We start from the raw sequence: 14,467 nt of genomic DNA on the forward strand, positions 1-14,467 counted from the left end.
AGGTGCCAGAACAGGTACTTGACTTGCAAATCCACTGTATTTGCTGGAGCCCTGTTTGGCCTATTAACTTGTTTATAGCAGTCAAGCCACAGGGAAGAAGAGCTGTGAGGTGTCAGTGGGTCCCTTTGTTCAAGGTAAGCTTTGTTTAAGCTCTCTGGATCGTGGTGATACTAAGAAAATCTATGTGAATACTGGAAGAAATCATATTTAACTACCAGAATGTTGTGTACATCAAGTAACAGGCATGGTCTTTGTGCACTGCCTAAATGCACTTGCATCTTTAGGTGGTACCAAATTTAGGCTGCAAATGTCCACTACATTATAAACAACCAAGTAGATGACCCAAATGAAAACATAACATGGTTAATTCTATTCAGTGTGGCTTTTTTTCAGTTTGAAAGGCTACAATCTCTTATAGGTAACTGAAATATATTATGTATAAAACACCTTGTGTTTCTATAATGCAGTTGATGCAAGGCAGTTAAGTAACTGAGAGTGTGGTTTTTAGGGTCCTCATTTCTGCAGTCTGAAAGTGTCTGAGCTGTTTTCCTGGAAAGGTTTAATTCTGTATATTGGTGATTCAGAGGATGACAGTGTGATACTGCACTCGGTGGATAGGTGATAGGAGAAAAACAAAGATCATTTTAAACCTCATCCTTTCCAGGCTTATGCACCCACCTCAGAGCTGCAGGGAAGGAGCTCTGCTCACTGAGGATGCTGAATCCAGAATCACTTTCAGCTCTGTTAACTTCATAGGAGTTATAATTTCTGTTCATTAAAAGAAAATGAGGAAATAAGCTGGTGGTGCATAGGATTTCCATGTACATGTGCTTTTCCCAAAAGTGGGAATATTTAGGCCCAGTGTTCATTGAACCTGGGGGTTTCAGCCGCATCATCCCTTTTTCTCTTGTTTGCCAGCAGCAGGGAGCTATCTCCATCCCTGTACTTCCAGTTACACTTCTGCATAGTCAGGAATGTAAATATCCCTGGGACATAAGTGCTCCAGGCTTGCCTGTGTCTGAGCTGTGCTCCTCACATAAGGTGCTACTCATACCTTACTCTGTGGAGAACAAACTGTACTAAATGGTTTACATTTCTGTATTAATCATAGAATCCCAGACTGGTTTGGGTTGGAAGGGACCTTAAAGCTCATCCAGTTCCAACCCCCTGCTCAGGCAGGGACACCTTCCACTAGAGCAGCTTGCTCCAAGCCCCTGTGTCCAGCCTGGCCTTGAGCACTGCCAGGGATGGGGCAGCCACAGCTTCTCTGGGCACCCTGTGCCAGTGCCTCAGCATCAGTGAAGAAGTTGCTGTACATACTCCTTCGAATACTTTTAGTAAGAGTGTGATAGTTCACCCTTATAACTCCCCAAAAGCCCCTCCTCTATATTTCAGCTTGTCTGGAAAGCATGTGCTTCGGTGAATACAGGGCCAAGCTGCCATTAACATGGTTTTGCTTGGAAATACTGGGCTGAAGGTTTTCTTAGATGGCTTTTGCTCTCTGTACAAATAGCAGTAGGAAATGGCTGTGTTCAAGTCTCCTGTCTCCTCTTTTCAGGTTCGAAGAAAAAGCTCAGACTGAGCCTCTTAGTGCACTGAAGTACCTGCAGAATGACTTATATGTAACTGTGGATCACTCAGACCCTGAGGAGACAAAAGAGGTAATGATGAATGAAAGGTGAAGTCGTGAGAGTTTTAGGCCTCTTGAACCTTGGTTTTTATTCAGGATGAAAAAGCTCTACAGGTGGATGACACTTTGTTGTATCATCTCTTTCTCTGCACTGAAGATCATTGTGCTTTAGCAAACAGTCACTTTTGCAACTGCAGTTCCAGATAAAATAGTTTTTGCACTCAAAACAGTGAAGAACTAGACCTTTGTTTTAATTCCAGGGTACTGGTGTGTATTTTGGGAGCTTTAATTGAAATGTAAACTCTGAAATGTCATGAGTCTGTAGTTGGTTGTGTAGTAGAAAGTGAGTAAGAAACTCACGCTGCCTTTTGGCTTGTCAATATTAAATAGCTCTGGGGGAGGGAAAGAGGCTTTTTCTCTAGTTGATAAGCATTTCTGGAAGCAGATTGTGGATGTGCATTGCTTTCTAGCCTTCAGATCTTGTTTCCCTCTGCCTTTTTGACTGTTATCCAGTAGGCATGTTCTTTTATTTGTTCCAGGCGTTTGTTCCCATTTCCTGTTTTGATTCCATGACCTCAGTGCGTGTCACTTTACACAAAGGATTACAGAAAGAGTGAGAAGTGTCAGATGAAGTGGTTTGATTGGACTCTGCCATGAATTTCCACATGGAACTTGGGGCAGCTAACTAGATGCCCAAGCGTTCAGGGTAGGGGAGGAAGAGGAGACCATGGTTCTGACTCTCTACTTGTGTTAATGACTCAGGAAGTGATTTGAGAGTTCCTTCTGTAAAGCTGTGATAGGGGAATGGGCGCTGTTACTCCATGCTGAGTCTCTGGATTAAATCACTTAATCTGATAGTTTTAACTTGTTACTTTATGTAAAGAAAGGATCCTCATCCAGATGCTAAAACCTTTTGAGGGAGAAAATGCATCTTGCATATGCACTGTATAGAGATGTGGGGTTGGAGGAATTAAGAAGAAGGCATTTACTCGTGTCAGTACCCTGGAACTGATCACACTGGTCATAAATTCTGGTTAGTCTTTATAATAATCTAATCTTGTAAAGCATTCAGGTGCTGTGCCTGTAAGTTCTCTGTTAGATGGCTTCTCAGTTCAATTCATAGACTCACAGAACGATGAAGAGACCTTAAAGCTCACCCAGTTCCAACTCCTGCCACAGGGAGGGACACTTTCCACTGGAGCAGCTTGCTCCAAGCCCCTGTGTCCAACCTGGCCTTGAACACTGCCAGGGATGGGGCAACCACAGCTTCTCCGGGGAACATGTAGTTTCACATCCTGTCTAGACCTTTCTAGCATGGGAAAGGTAAATGACACATAATCCTGCATTATTTCAGGTAGAAAAAGAGGTACTTTTTTATCGCTCCTATACAGCATGCCCCAGTTATGCCCCATCTCCCCAGTGTGGTAACACTTTCCTCTTTGTAATTGAACTTGTAATAATCTCTAATATAAAATAACCATTCTGCTGCTCTCTTCATCCCTTCTCCCTCCCACTCACTCTTAAGGCGATGTCCTGTGTCCTCTGATCTCCCATGTTTTCTCAATGTGTGCTGGTAGCCTATGAAAGCCGTGTCTCTCTTTGGCCAGTTACTCCTAAAGAGACCTTGTGTCTCTCATGGCTTGCTGTGCCTTTTTGTTGCCTGAACAGGAATCATTTGGGGTGTGATCAGAAAGCTCCTCTCCTTTTAGATCATGCTGCCTGCTGTCACCAGCAAACCAAAGGCACTGCCATAAAGACTCCACGTTGTGAACATCTGGCACAGGAAATCCTTTTAATACTCTACGTTTGATTTACCCAATTCAGTGTGTAGCATTTACCTTGGCCACCTTGTAAGAATGAGGAATTTACTTGACTGCATGGGCTCCTCTGAGATTTTGGGGGAAACTAGTAGTTTTATCAAATAATGTAGAAATACAAGATATATTATCCCTTTTCACAGAGCATGCTAGTATTGTGCACATTAATGATGTAGCCTATGAGGTAGCTCAATACAGCTGAGGGAATATATTGTGAATCATTTCTCTGCAGGCTTAGTGTCTGATCCAAACAAACTCCAATAGCTTCTGTCTGCTCGGTCGCATCAACACGTACCATTCAAGCTTCCATTCCAGTGGTCTCCTAAAACCACGTCACAATGGCCGGGAGGCTTTTTTGTGTCTTGTTTTTCTTGCTCATTTTTTAATAACATCTTTAATTATGCTGTTCCAAGAGCTTTAACTTCCCAAGTTTTTTACACTGGAGCAGATCTGGCAGGGATGTGGCCCAGAGCCAGCCTCCGCACTGGTACTGACTGGGTGTATTTCCAGTTGACGTCAATTTACCTTCCGGTTATCACATTGAGTTGGCTTTTTGCTCTGGCATCACGTCTTCAAATAGCTCTTGTGCTTTCCAAAGGACTGACGCAGGCTTTTTGGATTCCATATCAAATTTCAAGCACCAGTTTGGTTGTGCATCTCAGCCCAGTCACCTACATGCGCTGTCCTTAGTTGTATCTGAGATCATCTTAATATTGAAGGCTGTATATCTGATCAGCTTGTTCTGGGCTGGTTACAGCTGTTGAATCATAGAATAGTTAGGGCTGGAATGTTGTAAGGCTTCTTAGCATGGCAAATCCTAAGGGAATTGGTTTCTGCCTGTTGTTTCCCTTCTCTTTAGGCCAATTGTTAAACTTGGGAAGGACCAAGTTGAATAGGTTTATCCCAAACTTCATGCTATTGTGCTTTTGGAGGCTGGTATATATGGTTTCATGTTTTATGGACTGGTATATGGGTAATCTTATATTACAAGCAGAACTGCACTTTGAGGCAAGGCTGACTTGCTTTATAAGAGAATTTATTCTAACTTAGTTAGGCAAGTCCCTTCAGCTGTTTTGAGTTGGGTGCCAAAGAAAACAAACAGGCTGTTCTTGAAGCTTGCTTTGGTGTTAGTAACCAATTTTGTTTAAAGTAGCACAAATGATTGATAGTAGGAACATACTCCCAGATTTTTCCTCCTTTGTTATGAATTTTAGGTATGTTAACAGGATTATAGTTTTATTTCTGGGGTTTTTATTATTCCAAATGAAGTAGATGACTGCAAGTAACAGGTATCATGCAGTACATGTTTTAGTGTCCATAGGCTCTATGCCAGCTCTGCCTCTGCTGTTGCCCATAAATGCAAACCGAGTTCTCTTTGACTGTGATTCTGCTTGAAATCATAGAATCATAAAGGATTTGGGTTGGAAAGGACCTAAAAGCTCATCCAGTTCCAACCCCCTGCCATGGGCAGGGACACCTTCCACTAGAGCACGTTGCTCCAAGCGCCATCCAGACTGGCCTTGAACACTGCCAGGGATGGAGCATTCACAGCATCCTTGAGCAGCCTGTTCCAGTGCCTCACCACTCTCCAAGGCTATAGATGGTGTTCCTTGAGCACTAGAGTCATCATTCCCGGACATACCCTGCGGAGTGGGCTATGGGAGAAACGAAGATGGTACAAAAAATGGCTAGTGCTGTCCATGTAGAGCAAGGTGAGTTTGTACATTGAGATTCAGCTCCTGGTGAAGCTCAATCCCATGACTGCTGTAAAACGGATACAAAGTGCAAGCAAAACTTGCAGTATGTTTTTCTTGGAACATGGTAGGAGAAAGAGCAAGGACCTGGAGGCCAATCTGAGGCCTGACTAGCCTGTAGACTGAGGCAGGAGGCCCCTGTTCAAGGCTGCTTCATACTTTCCATTCTTAAGACCTTGTCTCCAATAAATTTGCTAGATAAAGCCAAGGGGGCCCAAAAGTATTGTTTGAGTCTGCATTAGACTGATATTTCTGGGAAAATTGAAACCCAAATGGGAAAAATAGTTCTAGGAAGGAGCTAAGAAAAGCATGCTTCTCTTTAGTGTCCTGCTGTGATTCTTTGTAAAGCTTCAGAGGCCGAGTGCTGCAGGAGGAGAGGTTTTGGAGATGAGGAGCCTTTCAGAAACAGCGTTCAGCCCTCCCAACTTCAGCGAGGGATGGCTCCTTCCTCAAAGGATTTTAAGCCTCTCTTTGCTGCTTTGAGCTGGGCTATGACAGAACTGGTCAAAGCTGAGGAACTGTTTTATGCTGTGATGTGAGCACTTGCTGTATATTACAGAGAGGGAATTACATCTGATTCATCCAACCTGCCGGCTATCCCAAGCAGGAGTTACTCATTCCCCTTTAAGTATTTCATTTGGCAGAGGCATGCAGCAAATATACCAAGACTTATAAATGGCAGAATTGCTTTTTTTTGCTGTAGGTAGAAACAGCTTAAAGTGTACACAGCTGTTAAAAGAACAGTATTGTTGGGAACACAAAGGCCATAGCTTGGAAAGTGCCAGAATTAGTATTACTCATGTCATAATCTGGCCTCTCTCTGAATGTGGTTGATTATATTCATTAACTTTATATTAGCCAGATATCTATAAGTAATATATATATAACTAATATAACCTTATATTAGTTATCCAGATAGAAGTATCTCCAAGGAACCCCTGCCTCAGTTCAGAAGGTGGATTTGGGCTCTGTAAGAGAAGTTAATTGTATAACAAAAGGCACCTGTTGTCTTCTGAACAGAAACTTCACTTGGAACGGCATGAAGGCAGCAAGGCAGAGGGACTGTCAGCAGGAAACGGGTGGTGCTGTGATCAGAGCACTTGGATGCTTCTGCTGGATAACAGAGTTCTGCTCTGTCCTCTGTAGCGGGTTTGCTATGTGGTGTTAAGCAAATGGGTTTTCCTAGGTGGTCATTCATCAGATCTTTCAGTCTGGGGCCTGATGGAGAGATCCGAGGTGTGATTTGCTTGCGAGCTTTTGCAAGTGAATTCAGGAGCTGTTGCACAATACTGGGTGTGTTGAGATATCAGGTTCTGGCTCTTTCAAATAGGGGGCCCAAAATTAATTAGGATTTGAAGGGTGTCTGTTGTGATAACAATTAATATGATGGAAAACCTGATGAAGAAATGAATTCCTTCTTTAGAGCACAGTTTGAACTTCAGGGGAAAAATAAAGCACTGGATGTATGCTGTGTGGGAAACCTGGTCTTGAGGAAGCAGTCACCATCCCATGTGTGGGAAAAAGAGATGGGAGCCTTTGGGAGAACATCCTGGGGTTAGCTGGCATTGTAATGCAAATGCAGAGTGAACCAGCTTAGGCTCAGTGCTGTCCATAACTGATGCCCTTAACTTAGGTGCTTGATTTCGGTGTGAGAAAGAGCTTTTTAAATGTGAAACGATGCATAAAATATAACTTCAGAACAAACAAAACAACAAACCTCAATGTGAACTGAAGTGCAGTGTCATCAGTGAAGGAGGAGACTGGATACTGCTTTGCCACACAGCTGGAAGGAAGCTGGTAGCCGTGGAAATCCATCATGCATTGTGCAGATGAGGCTGGAATACTTGGCAACAGATCTTTTCCAGGGATTTTTGGTCTCAGTTCAGCGAGTTACTGACTGAATCCTGCTTATATGTTCTCTTAGCTGGGCATCCTGAGCCCCAGCCTCAAGCATGGCTTGCTTTCTGTTCACAGCAGGATGGCTGCCCTGTTGCTGGGGGAGGCAAGGGAACCCCTCGAAGCATGTGGATCCGCTTTGTCCCAGCAGAACCAGCTTCATGTGCTACCAGGCAGTTGGCAGCGGGCCTGTAAGGCAATTGTGTGGGATGGAAAGATGGCTGGGACATGGCATTTGCTATCAGGAGCTGCCTGGATTTAGCCACAGGTTCTATTGGAACTTTTCGAGCTGTTTATGCTGGGCATCTGGTTAAGTACATTGCTGATTCGGAGCCAAGTTAGGCTAGTGGTGAAATACACGTGTAGCATTGCAATCCCCTTTGATTCCCATTTGACCTCCCACTCAAGAGAGTACCTAATCAACCTCTTTCCCATGTTGTGCAGTTTGTCAATCCTGTATCAGTCTAACTTGTTCTTAAATAGCTCTACAGTATTACCTGCATGTTGTAGCCTCTCCAGAAGATGCAGACTTATTCTGGTGCACCACTGGCCTCATTTTGCACTGGGTTTTCTCTTGGTGTCATGTTGATACTGATCTTGCTGAAGTGTTCTTGTGGTTTCTTGTACTTAGGTGTAGGTTTACCTTTTTGTAGCGACCTTTTGCCTTTGTGACTCTTGCAGTTTTCTCCTTGGATATTCTGTGGTGGTTCTGCAACCTTGACTCCTTTGAACTTTACAAGAGCTTCATGTTTCACACCACTTGGTTATTTTCCTAGTGCTTTCTTTATATGTTTCTACTTGGTAGAGAGCATCCAGAGTGGTTGCCTTGTTGTAGGTAAGACTTACAAGCCTAACAGTAGGAGTACTCAATTTATATGAAGATCCCAGTCCTTTTTGTGCGTTTTCTATGCATTTGTCATTTTTGCTATAGGGTGATGCTAATCTCCTTTAACTCCTAAATGTATTTTCACAGAGCCTGTGGATCCCAGCCTCTTTGGTATAGCTGATTTTTCCTGTTCAGGGTGATTTGCACTTTGCCCTGGTGGACTGCACCTTGAGCCATCATTGTAGCTTTGAACAAGGGCCTGCAGGGACAGGCCAAGGGGAATGGCTTGAACCTGCCCGAGGGGAGACTGAGCTGAGCTCTTAGGCAGAAGCTCTTCCCTGTGAGGGTGCTGAGGCGCTGGCACAGGGTGCCCAGAGAAGCTGTGGCTGCCCCATCGCTGGCAGTGCTCAAGGCCAGGTTGGACACAGGGGCTTGGAGCAAGCTGCTCCAGTGGAAGGGGTCCCTGCCCATGGCAGGGGTTGGGGCTGGGTGAGCTTTAAGGTCCCTTCCAGCCCAAACCAGTCTGGGGTTCTGTGTTTCTATAAACTGGATTGAATGAAGAAGCAGTCTGCAGCCTGTCTGCTGCCATGCTGTCAGTCTGAGTGTGGTGTGAGGTCTGTGGACCCAGTGAATGTGTTCTGTTCTGTTCTGGAGGTTCTCACTGAAAACCCAAAGCGATGCTGACCCTGGGGCGCAAGTGAATCACTTAGATTCACATCTCCATTTTGATGTCAAGCCAGTGATGCCTACCACCAATAAAGTCATTTGCCTCGCTTGCTGTTCCCTGTTAGTTTAATCTAGACGAGGCCATGATAATTTGTCTTAAATACCATATAAAAGCATCAGAAGTCCTATGAAAGTCAAAATGTACAATGTCTATTGCCAGGTCCCATCCGTAGGGCCTGCTGCCTTGCAGAAGAAATCAATTTGATGTGATACAACTTCTTGTTGCCAAATCCACATTGGCTGCTACTTGTCACCTTCCTCATTCCTACATGCCTGCAAATTGTCTGGGTTCCCATTTTGTCTTGCAATTGAAATTAAACCGGTGGATATGTAATTCCTGGCTGTCCTTCCCACTCCTTCCCTGAACATACTTGCTTCTCTTCTGTTTTCTTCCCCCCCCTCTTCTTTCCTTTGGGCTGTGTGCTGTAAAGACATGCACAGAAGTGGCAAAAGATTATAAGCCTTTAAGGAATCGTCTAATCCTTGAAGGGAACATGACAAAGCACAAAACATTGTCTCTATGTGGGTAACTGGAAACAGCAGCCACAGGCAGAGGAAGATTCCGTGTTCATTATCAGTAAGACATGAAAGGAGACTAAAACCATGAATGCGTTACTTAAATTGTTTTGTTCCTGATTCTGATGTTCCCAGTAAAAGTATTTATTTTGATGGGGTTTCTTTAGTTAAAATGTCATTGTGATAGGAGTTCTCTGGCAGTTCAGAAAGGTTGTGGCCATATAAAGCTTTCTCTGTGTTCAAGAAGTTGATTCTGTGCTCTAGCAGTTACCCTGTTCTCGTGTCGTATATTCCTTGCTGAGGCTGTACCACGTTGTGGTTGTGTGCAAGAGGCTCTACCTTACTCCTGCTCTCTGGTATCTGCCAGAGAGACAAAAAAGAGTATATGAAGAACCAGCTTTTAGGGCTTCCAGTCAAGTACCTTTCATTGCTTCAACACTGCTCTTAATTCTAGGAAAAACCATCCAGCTTGCTCTGCCAAGGTGACAAGTTGTGTTGCTCGCATGAAAGTTGCTGCAGTTATTCACATGTGTGGCACAGTATCTCCAAGGACTGTGCAAAGAGAACTCGGCAACTCCAAAACCACTCTGACATCTATGAATCTTTTAGTTTTTCTCCTTTGTGCTGTTAATAACACCTTTTTCTTTGTCCCTCCTCTCCTGCAGTTTCAACTCCTTGCCTCAGCATTATTTAAGTCTGGCTCGGATTTCACCACTCTCGGTGAGTATTGTGTATCAGAAGAATTAGACTGTGTTCCCTCTGATAATTGCTATTAGTTTCTACTGGTTTTCATATCAAATGTTACAGTTCACATGAGCTCTTTCTGGTTTGAAAATGCAAAATGCCACTATGTAGACATTAGAGTATTTATAATGACCAGTGCCCCTCTGCCACCAGTGGTTTTAAACCTGGGCTCATTTTGTGGCTCTTATTACAATTGATGCCTCACCCAAATATTCTGACCAGCTTTGGTCAGAATAAAGCCCCTCCTGTCTTGTCACTTGGGAATGTCACAGCGTGGCTACAGCTCTGTTTGCTGTGATAACTGCAATTCCTGGAGCAGTTCAGTTCACCCTGTTCTTTGCAGAACTAGTTCTGCGGGCAGAATGTCAAGAGCGCAGAGAACAGTGGTGTGGAGGGCTGGAAACAGGAGCTCTGAGCCAAAGCCACAATTTGTTTCACTCTTCTGTCCAGTTAACTCTTCCAAACAGCCCAGAGATCAATCCTGGGCAAGCTATAGGAAGGCTGTAAGCATCTTATAATGTGTTCTCCTCAAGTCACCGAGCTCTTGCTAAGGAGCATGGATGCCTTGTTTTGAATGAACCAGAAATTCCCAATCTAAGCAATTGAGGGAAGGAAAAAGCCCACTCCACTGTCAGCCCAGTTGGATGAGGAAGCTCAGCTGAGCTCGTGTGGTTTGGAAGGTCTTATTTAGTTGATGTGATACGATGGAAGGAACCTAAGTTTCAGAACGTTGCTTTCTCCCCTAGTTTTAAGTGTTCTGAAAGATGGATTACTTCTTGACACAATACTTTGTTCAGAGATTGGCTCTACAGATACATTTATCAAGTGGTGCTTCTAAAATACAACAAAAAAAAACCCAAGCCCTCCTTGATTTGATTAACTTGCTTAACTCTGATTAACTGAAGAGTGAGTTCACTGAATTAATAAGCATTCCTTGGAGATCCCACTGATGGAAGTCATACAAAGCAGAGGAAATAGTTGTATAGCCCGCTCTATTGTTCTTGCTGTTGATGGTTTAAGTATGAGGATTTGGATAAGCAATGCTCCGGACTAAACCCTCCCCTTTTGAGAGGCAGCACTTCACAAAGGGGTTTGTAGAGCAAGCACCATTGTGCCAAGATGCAGCTCTGATTAGGGGCTGCTGCCATCAGGAGAGCTTGTCTAGAGAACTGCATGCAAGATGAGTACCAGTTCTGGGTGAGACAGTCGTGAAGATAATGAGGAAAGCCTGAGGACAGAAGAAATGAGGCACCAAATAAAAATAGCTGCAGAGATTTTGTTTTCTGGCACATCAGAGCAGCCTCCTGAGGATTCTTGCTTCCTGCACTTCTTCAGGGCTGTCAATGAGCTTGACAGCCATTTGCTTATTACTTTTCATATAGTTTGAGTTCAGCGTTGGCTTGGGGTGGTGTGGTCTGTGTGTGTGTCTATGCTCATAGTAATAGGACAGGGAGCTGGGGGCCTTGGTTGTTAGCAGAGGTAGAAACAGCAAACAGGTTAAAGGAGGTGATCCTGCCCTTCTACTCTGCTCTTGTGAGACCCTACTTGCAGCACTGTGTGCAGTTCTGGTGTCTTCAACATAAGAAGGACATGGAACTGCTGGAGCAAGTCCAGAGAAGGCCATGAGGATGATCAGGGGACTGGAGCACCTCCCGTATAGAGACAGGCTGAGAACACTGGGGCTGTTGAGCCTGGAGAAGAGAAGCTGCGTGGAGACCTCAGAGCGGCTTCCAGTGTCTGAAGGGAGCCTATAGGGATGCTGGAGAGGGACTCTGCATCAGGGACTGTAGCGATAGGACAAGGGGTGATGGGTTCAAACTGGAACAGGGGAAGTTCAGGTTAGATACAAGGAAGAAGTTCTTTACTGTGAGGCTGATGAGGCACTGGAATGGGCTGCCCAAGGAAGTTGTGAATGCTCCATCCCTGGCAGTGTTCAAGGACAGAGCCTTGGGTGACATGGTTTAGTGTGAGGTGTCCCTGCCCATGGCAGGGGGTTGGAACTTGATCTGATGGTCCTTTCCAACCCAAACCATTATATGAATATACAAACATCTGCCCACAATGCACAGCCAGCCTATTCCACATTTGGAGCAGTGAGCACTGACTTCATTTCCCCTTTTCTTTCTCCTCCAGGATTCTCGGATGTCGACCACACGTATGCGCAGAGAACTCAGCTCTTTGACACACTAGTTAACTTCTTTCCAGACAACATGACCCCTCCTAAAGGCAACCTGGTGGACCTCATCACGCTGTAACAGAGCAATCACTGGACGTATGGAAGAGGGGAAAAGCATCCATTTTCAGTATTTTCATTTTTTTACTGCATTGATTGACTGCTGGGATGAAGTAATATAGTAACCCCTAGGTGTTTGCAAGGGGTTTTATACTTGTATGGTGAATCCCTGAAGCTTTTCCCTTGGAGTAGGTTAATAAAATGTAACTGACGTACTTCTGACTAAATACATATATTTTTTCTGACGTTGGATTTTGAGTTAGCAAATGGAAGATTGAAAGAAAAGGTTTGGGGGAGGGGGGAAGAGGATAAAAAGTAAAACCCAATCACGCAGTGATTACCTATAGGGGAAAATTGTGGGTTGTCTGGAATTAATGACAATGGACTTTATTTAGGGAGTTGCGAGGAAGTGGGGAAGGTTGTTCTTTGCTCATTTGTAGCTAGTCATGGTATATTGCTCTATCCTACAACTCCATCCTCAGCAGCTGAATAACTTGGAGGCAGGACACTGGCACGTGTTGAGGTGATAGTAATGTTGTGTCTTGAGTCTTGTATTGCAGTGTGTCTGTGAAGGGGAGCACATGTTACAGCCTACGTGCCCCCTCATCCCAGAATCAGGCTGAGTAATGTGTAATTGCATCTGATACCCCATTTAAACCTGAATACCTATCTTCAGAAGCCTGCCTATCTTCTGTTCTCTGGAGCTTCCACTTAAACCTGCCAGGCAAGTGGGTACCTCAGAGAAACAAAGGGAATGACTCCAGCAGAAGTGCAGTGCTCATCTGCCCCTTTTCAGTGGATGTTCTGGTTTTGCTGCTGTACTCTTCCAATGGGAATCCGTGCGGGTACTGGCAGGACTGGGTCTTCCATCACAAGCATCCCAACCTCTGCAACCTGACTCTGGGTTGGGTGTAGGATATCTGAAGCAGATTGTCTTCGTTTACATGCACCTATGCTTCTGTGTGCAGTGTTTGTCGATGTGTAAATGTAAAGAGGATTGCTCCCAACAGCTTGTCTGCTCCCTCTGCAGTGCAGCTCATTCACTTCTAAATGCATTTTAGACCTAGATCTGAAGCTAAGGGAGGCCTTTTTAGCATACATCTTTTTGAAAGCAAGCTGATGCATATGTATAGAATATGTATTCTTCCTAGCTGAAAACCTTCTTTATAAACAAGGTAAGGGCTTGGTGCTGCCCTGTCAAGTGGAATGAAGGATACACATACCCAGCAGCAGAATCTTCTTGCATTTGCTGTCAGTGCAAACTGGCAGATGTAAATATTGATATGAGACTGCAAAGCTTTATGTCCAGAGCTGTTCATGCCAGTGGGGTTTTGTTGCTGCACCCACCGTGGCTACATGACTCCTGTTGAACTTGATGGAAGTCTTGTGTGTGCAAAGATGATTTGGACTCTCAAATAAAAAGAGTTAGTGAAGTGTCTTTTTCAGAGCTCGAGTGTCTGCTTGCTTTGATTGCATTGTATTGCCTCTTGATCACGTCCTTTGTGTGACTTTTGTAGTCCTGGTACGTTAGAAATAAATTTATGACCTCATATTAGTGTTTAATCACTTAGAAAGAAAGGAGGAACATGTTGGAGCCTGGGCTTTGCTTTGGCTTCAGGGAGGACCGTGCAAACACAGTGTTTTTAGGTAGCCTGTAACTTGAGGAGACTGTTTAGATGTTGTATGCTTCAGTGGAGAGCAAATCAGATGTCTGGTGGGAGAATCCACTCGATTTGTAGTGCAGTAAAGGAAATCTGTTGGAATTGTTTCTTTGAAACGTTGCCATTTAATATGTTTTCCAGTGACATGGAAAGTTTTACGTCACTGCTGGGCTTTATGATGTGTTACTTTTGATGCTTTGTTAACTAAAGTAGAGCTTATATGGTACAAATGGAGATGCTGGTGGTGCTGGAAGTGGTTTTCCATTGAGATTAAACTTGGTACTCTTAATGCAATCAGTCCAAATGCAGCCCTCTAGTAATGAAATTGTAATGCTGTTACACTTGTTCTCATTCCCTGTGTATTCTCCAGTGTCAGTTAGATGGTGAACTGTGCTTTTGGTGACAGCTTCCTACTCAACCAAGCCCTTCATAAACTTCTGTGTGTACATCTTTGGCTACACATGAGGCTGAACCCAAAAGATACAACTAGACTGAGGAGGAGCCATGGCGAGCAGACAGTACTTGAGGAATGCCAAAAGCTTTCTGCTGGTGAGCAGAGCATTGTGTCAGGCTTGATTAGTGTTACAGAAGTTCAATCAAAACCCATTGTCCTCTGCATCAGGGTGCATGTGAAGCCTGGCAGCTTATGTTCTTGTAGCATGGC

General features: G+C 44.2%; 1 protein-coding gene and 1 long non-coding RNA gene across 5 annotated transcripts in view; one reads left to right on the top strand and one right to left on the bottom strand.

Moving 5' to 3' along the window:
• The window catches only part of MKLN1 (muskelin 1), a 108,929-nt gene extending 96,572 nt beyond the window's left edge, over positions 1-12,357 (top strand). For all 4 annotated transcript variants that reach the window (XM_061369524.1, XM_061369525.1, XM_061369527.1 and 1 more), the window contains 3 exons: positions 1,559-1,661; positions 9,831-9,885; positions 12,043-12,357. In XM_061369524.1, coding sequence (XP_061225508.1) covers positions 1,559-1,661; positions 9,831-9,885; positions 12,043-12,164 — 280 coding nt within the window. In that variant the 3' untranslated portion in view covers positions 12,165-12,357. The remainder of the gene's footprint in view (positions 1-1,558; positions 1,662-9,830; positions 9,886-12,042) is intronic.
• Positions 1-14,467, bottom strand: part of LOC133221006 (uncharacterized) — a 179,765-nt gene that overhangs the window by 41,143 nt on the left and 124,155 nt on the right. The gene's annotated exons all lie outside the window — the stretch shown is intronic.

The sequence above is a fragment of the Neopsephotus bourkii genome, unplaced genomic scaffold (assembly GCF_033783945.1).
Source record: "Neopsephotus bourkii isolate Nb327-2 ecotype Australia unplaced genomic scaffold, CSIRO-AGI_Nbou_v1 NB_1505, whole genome shotgun sequence".
NCBI lineage: Eukaryota > Metazoa > Chordata > Aves > Psittaciformes > Psittacidae > Neopsephotus > Neopsephotus bourkii.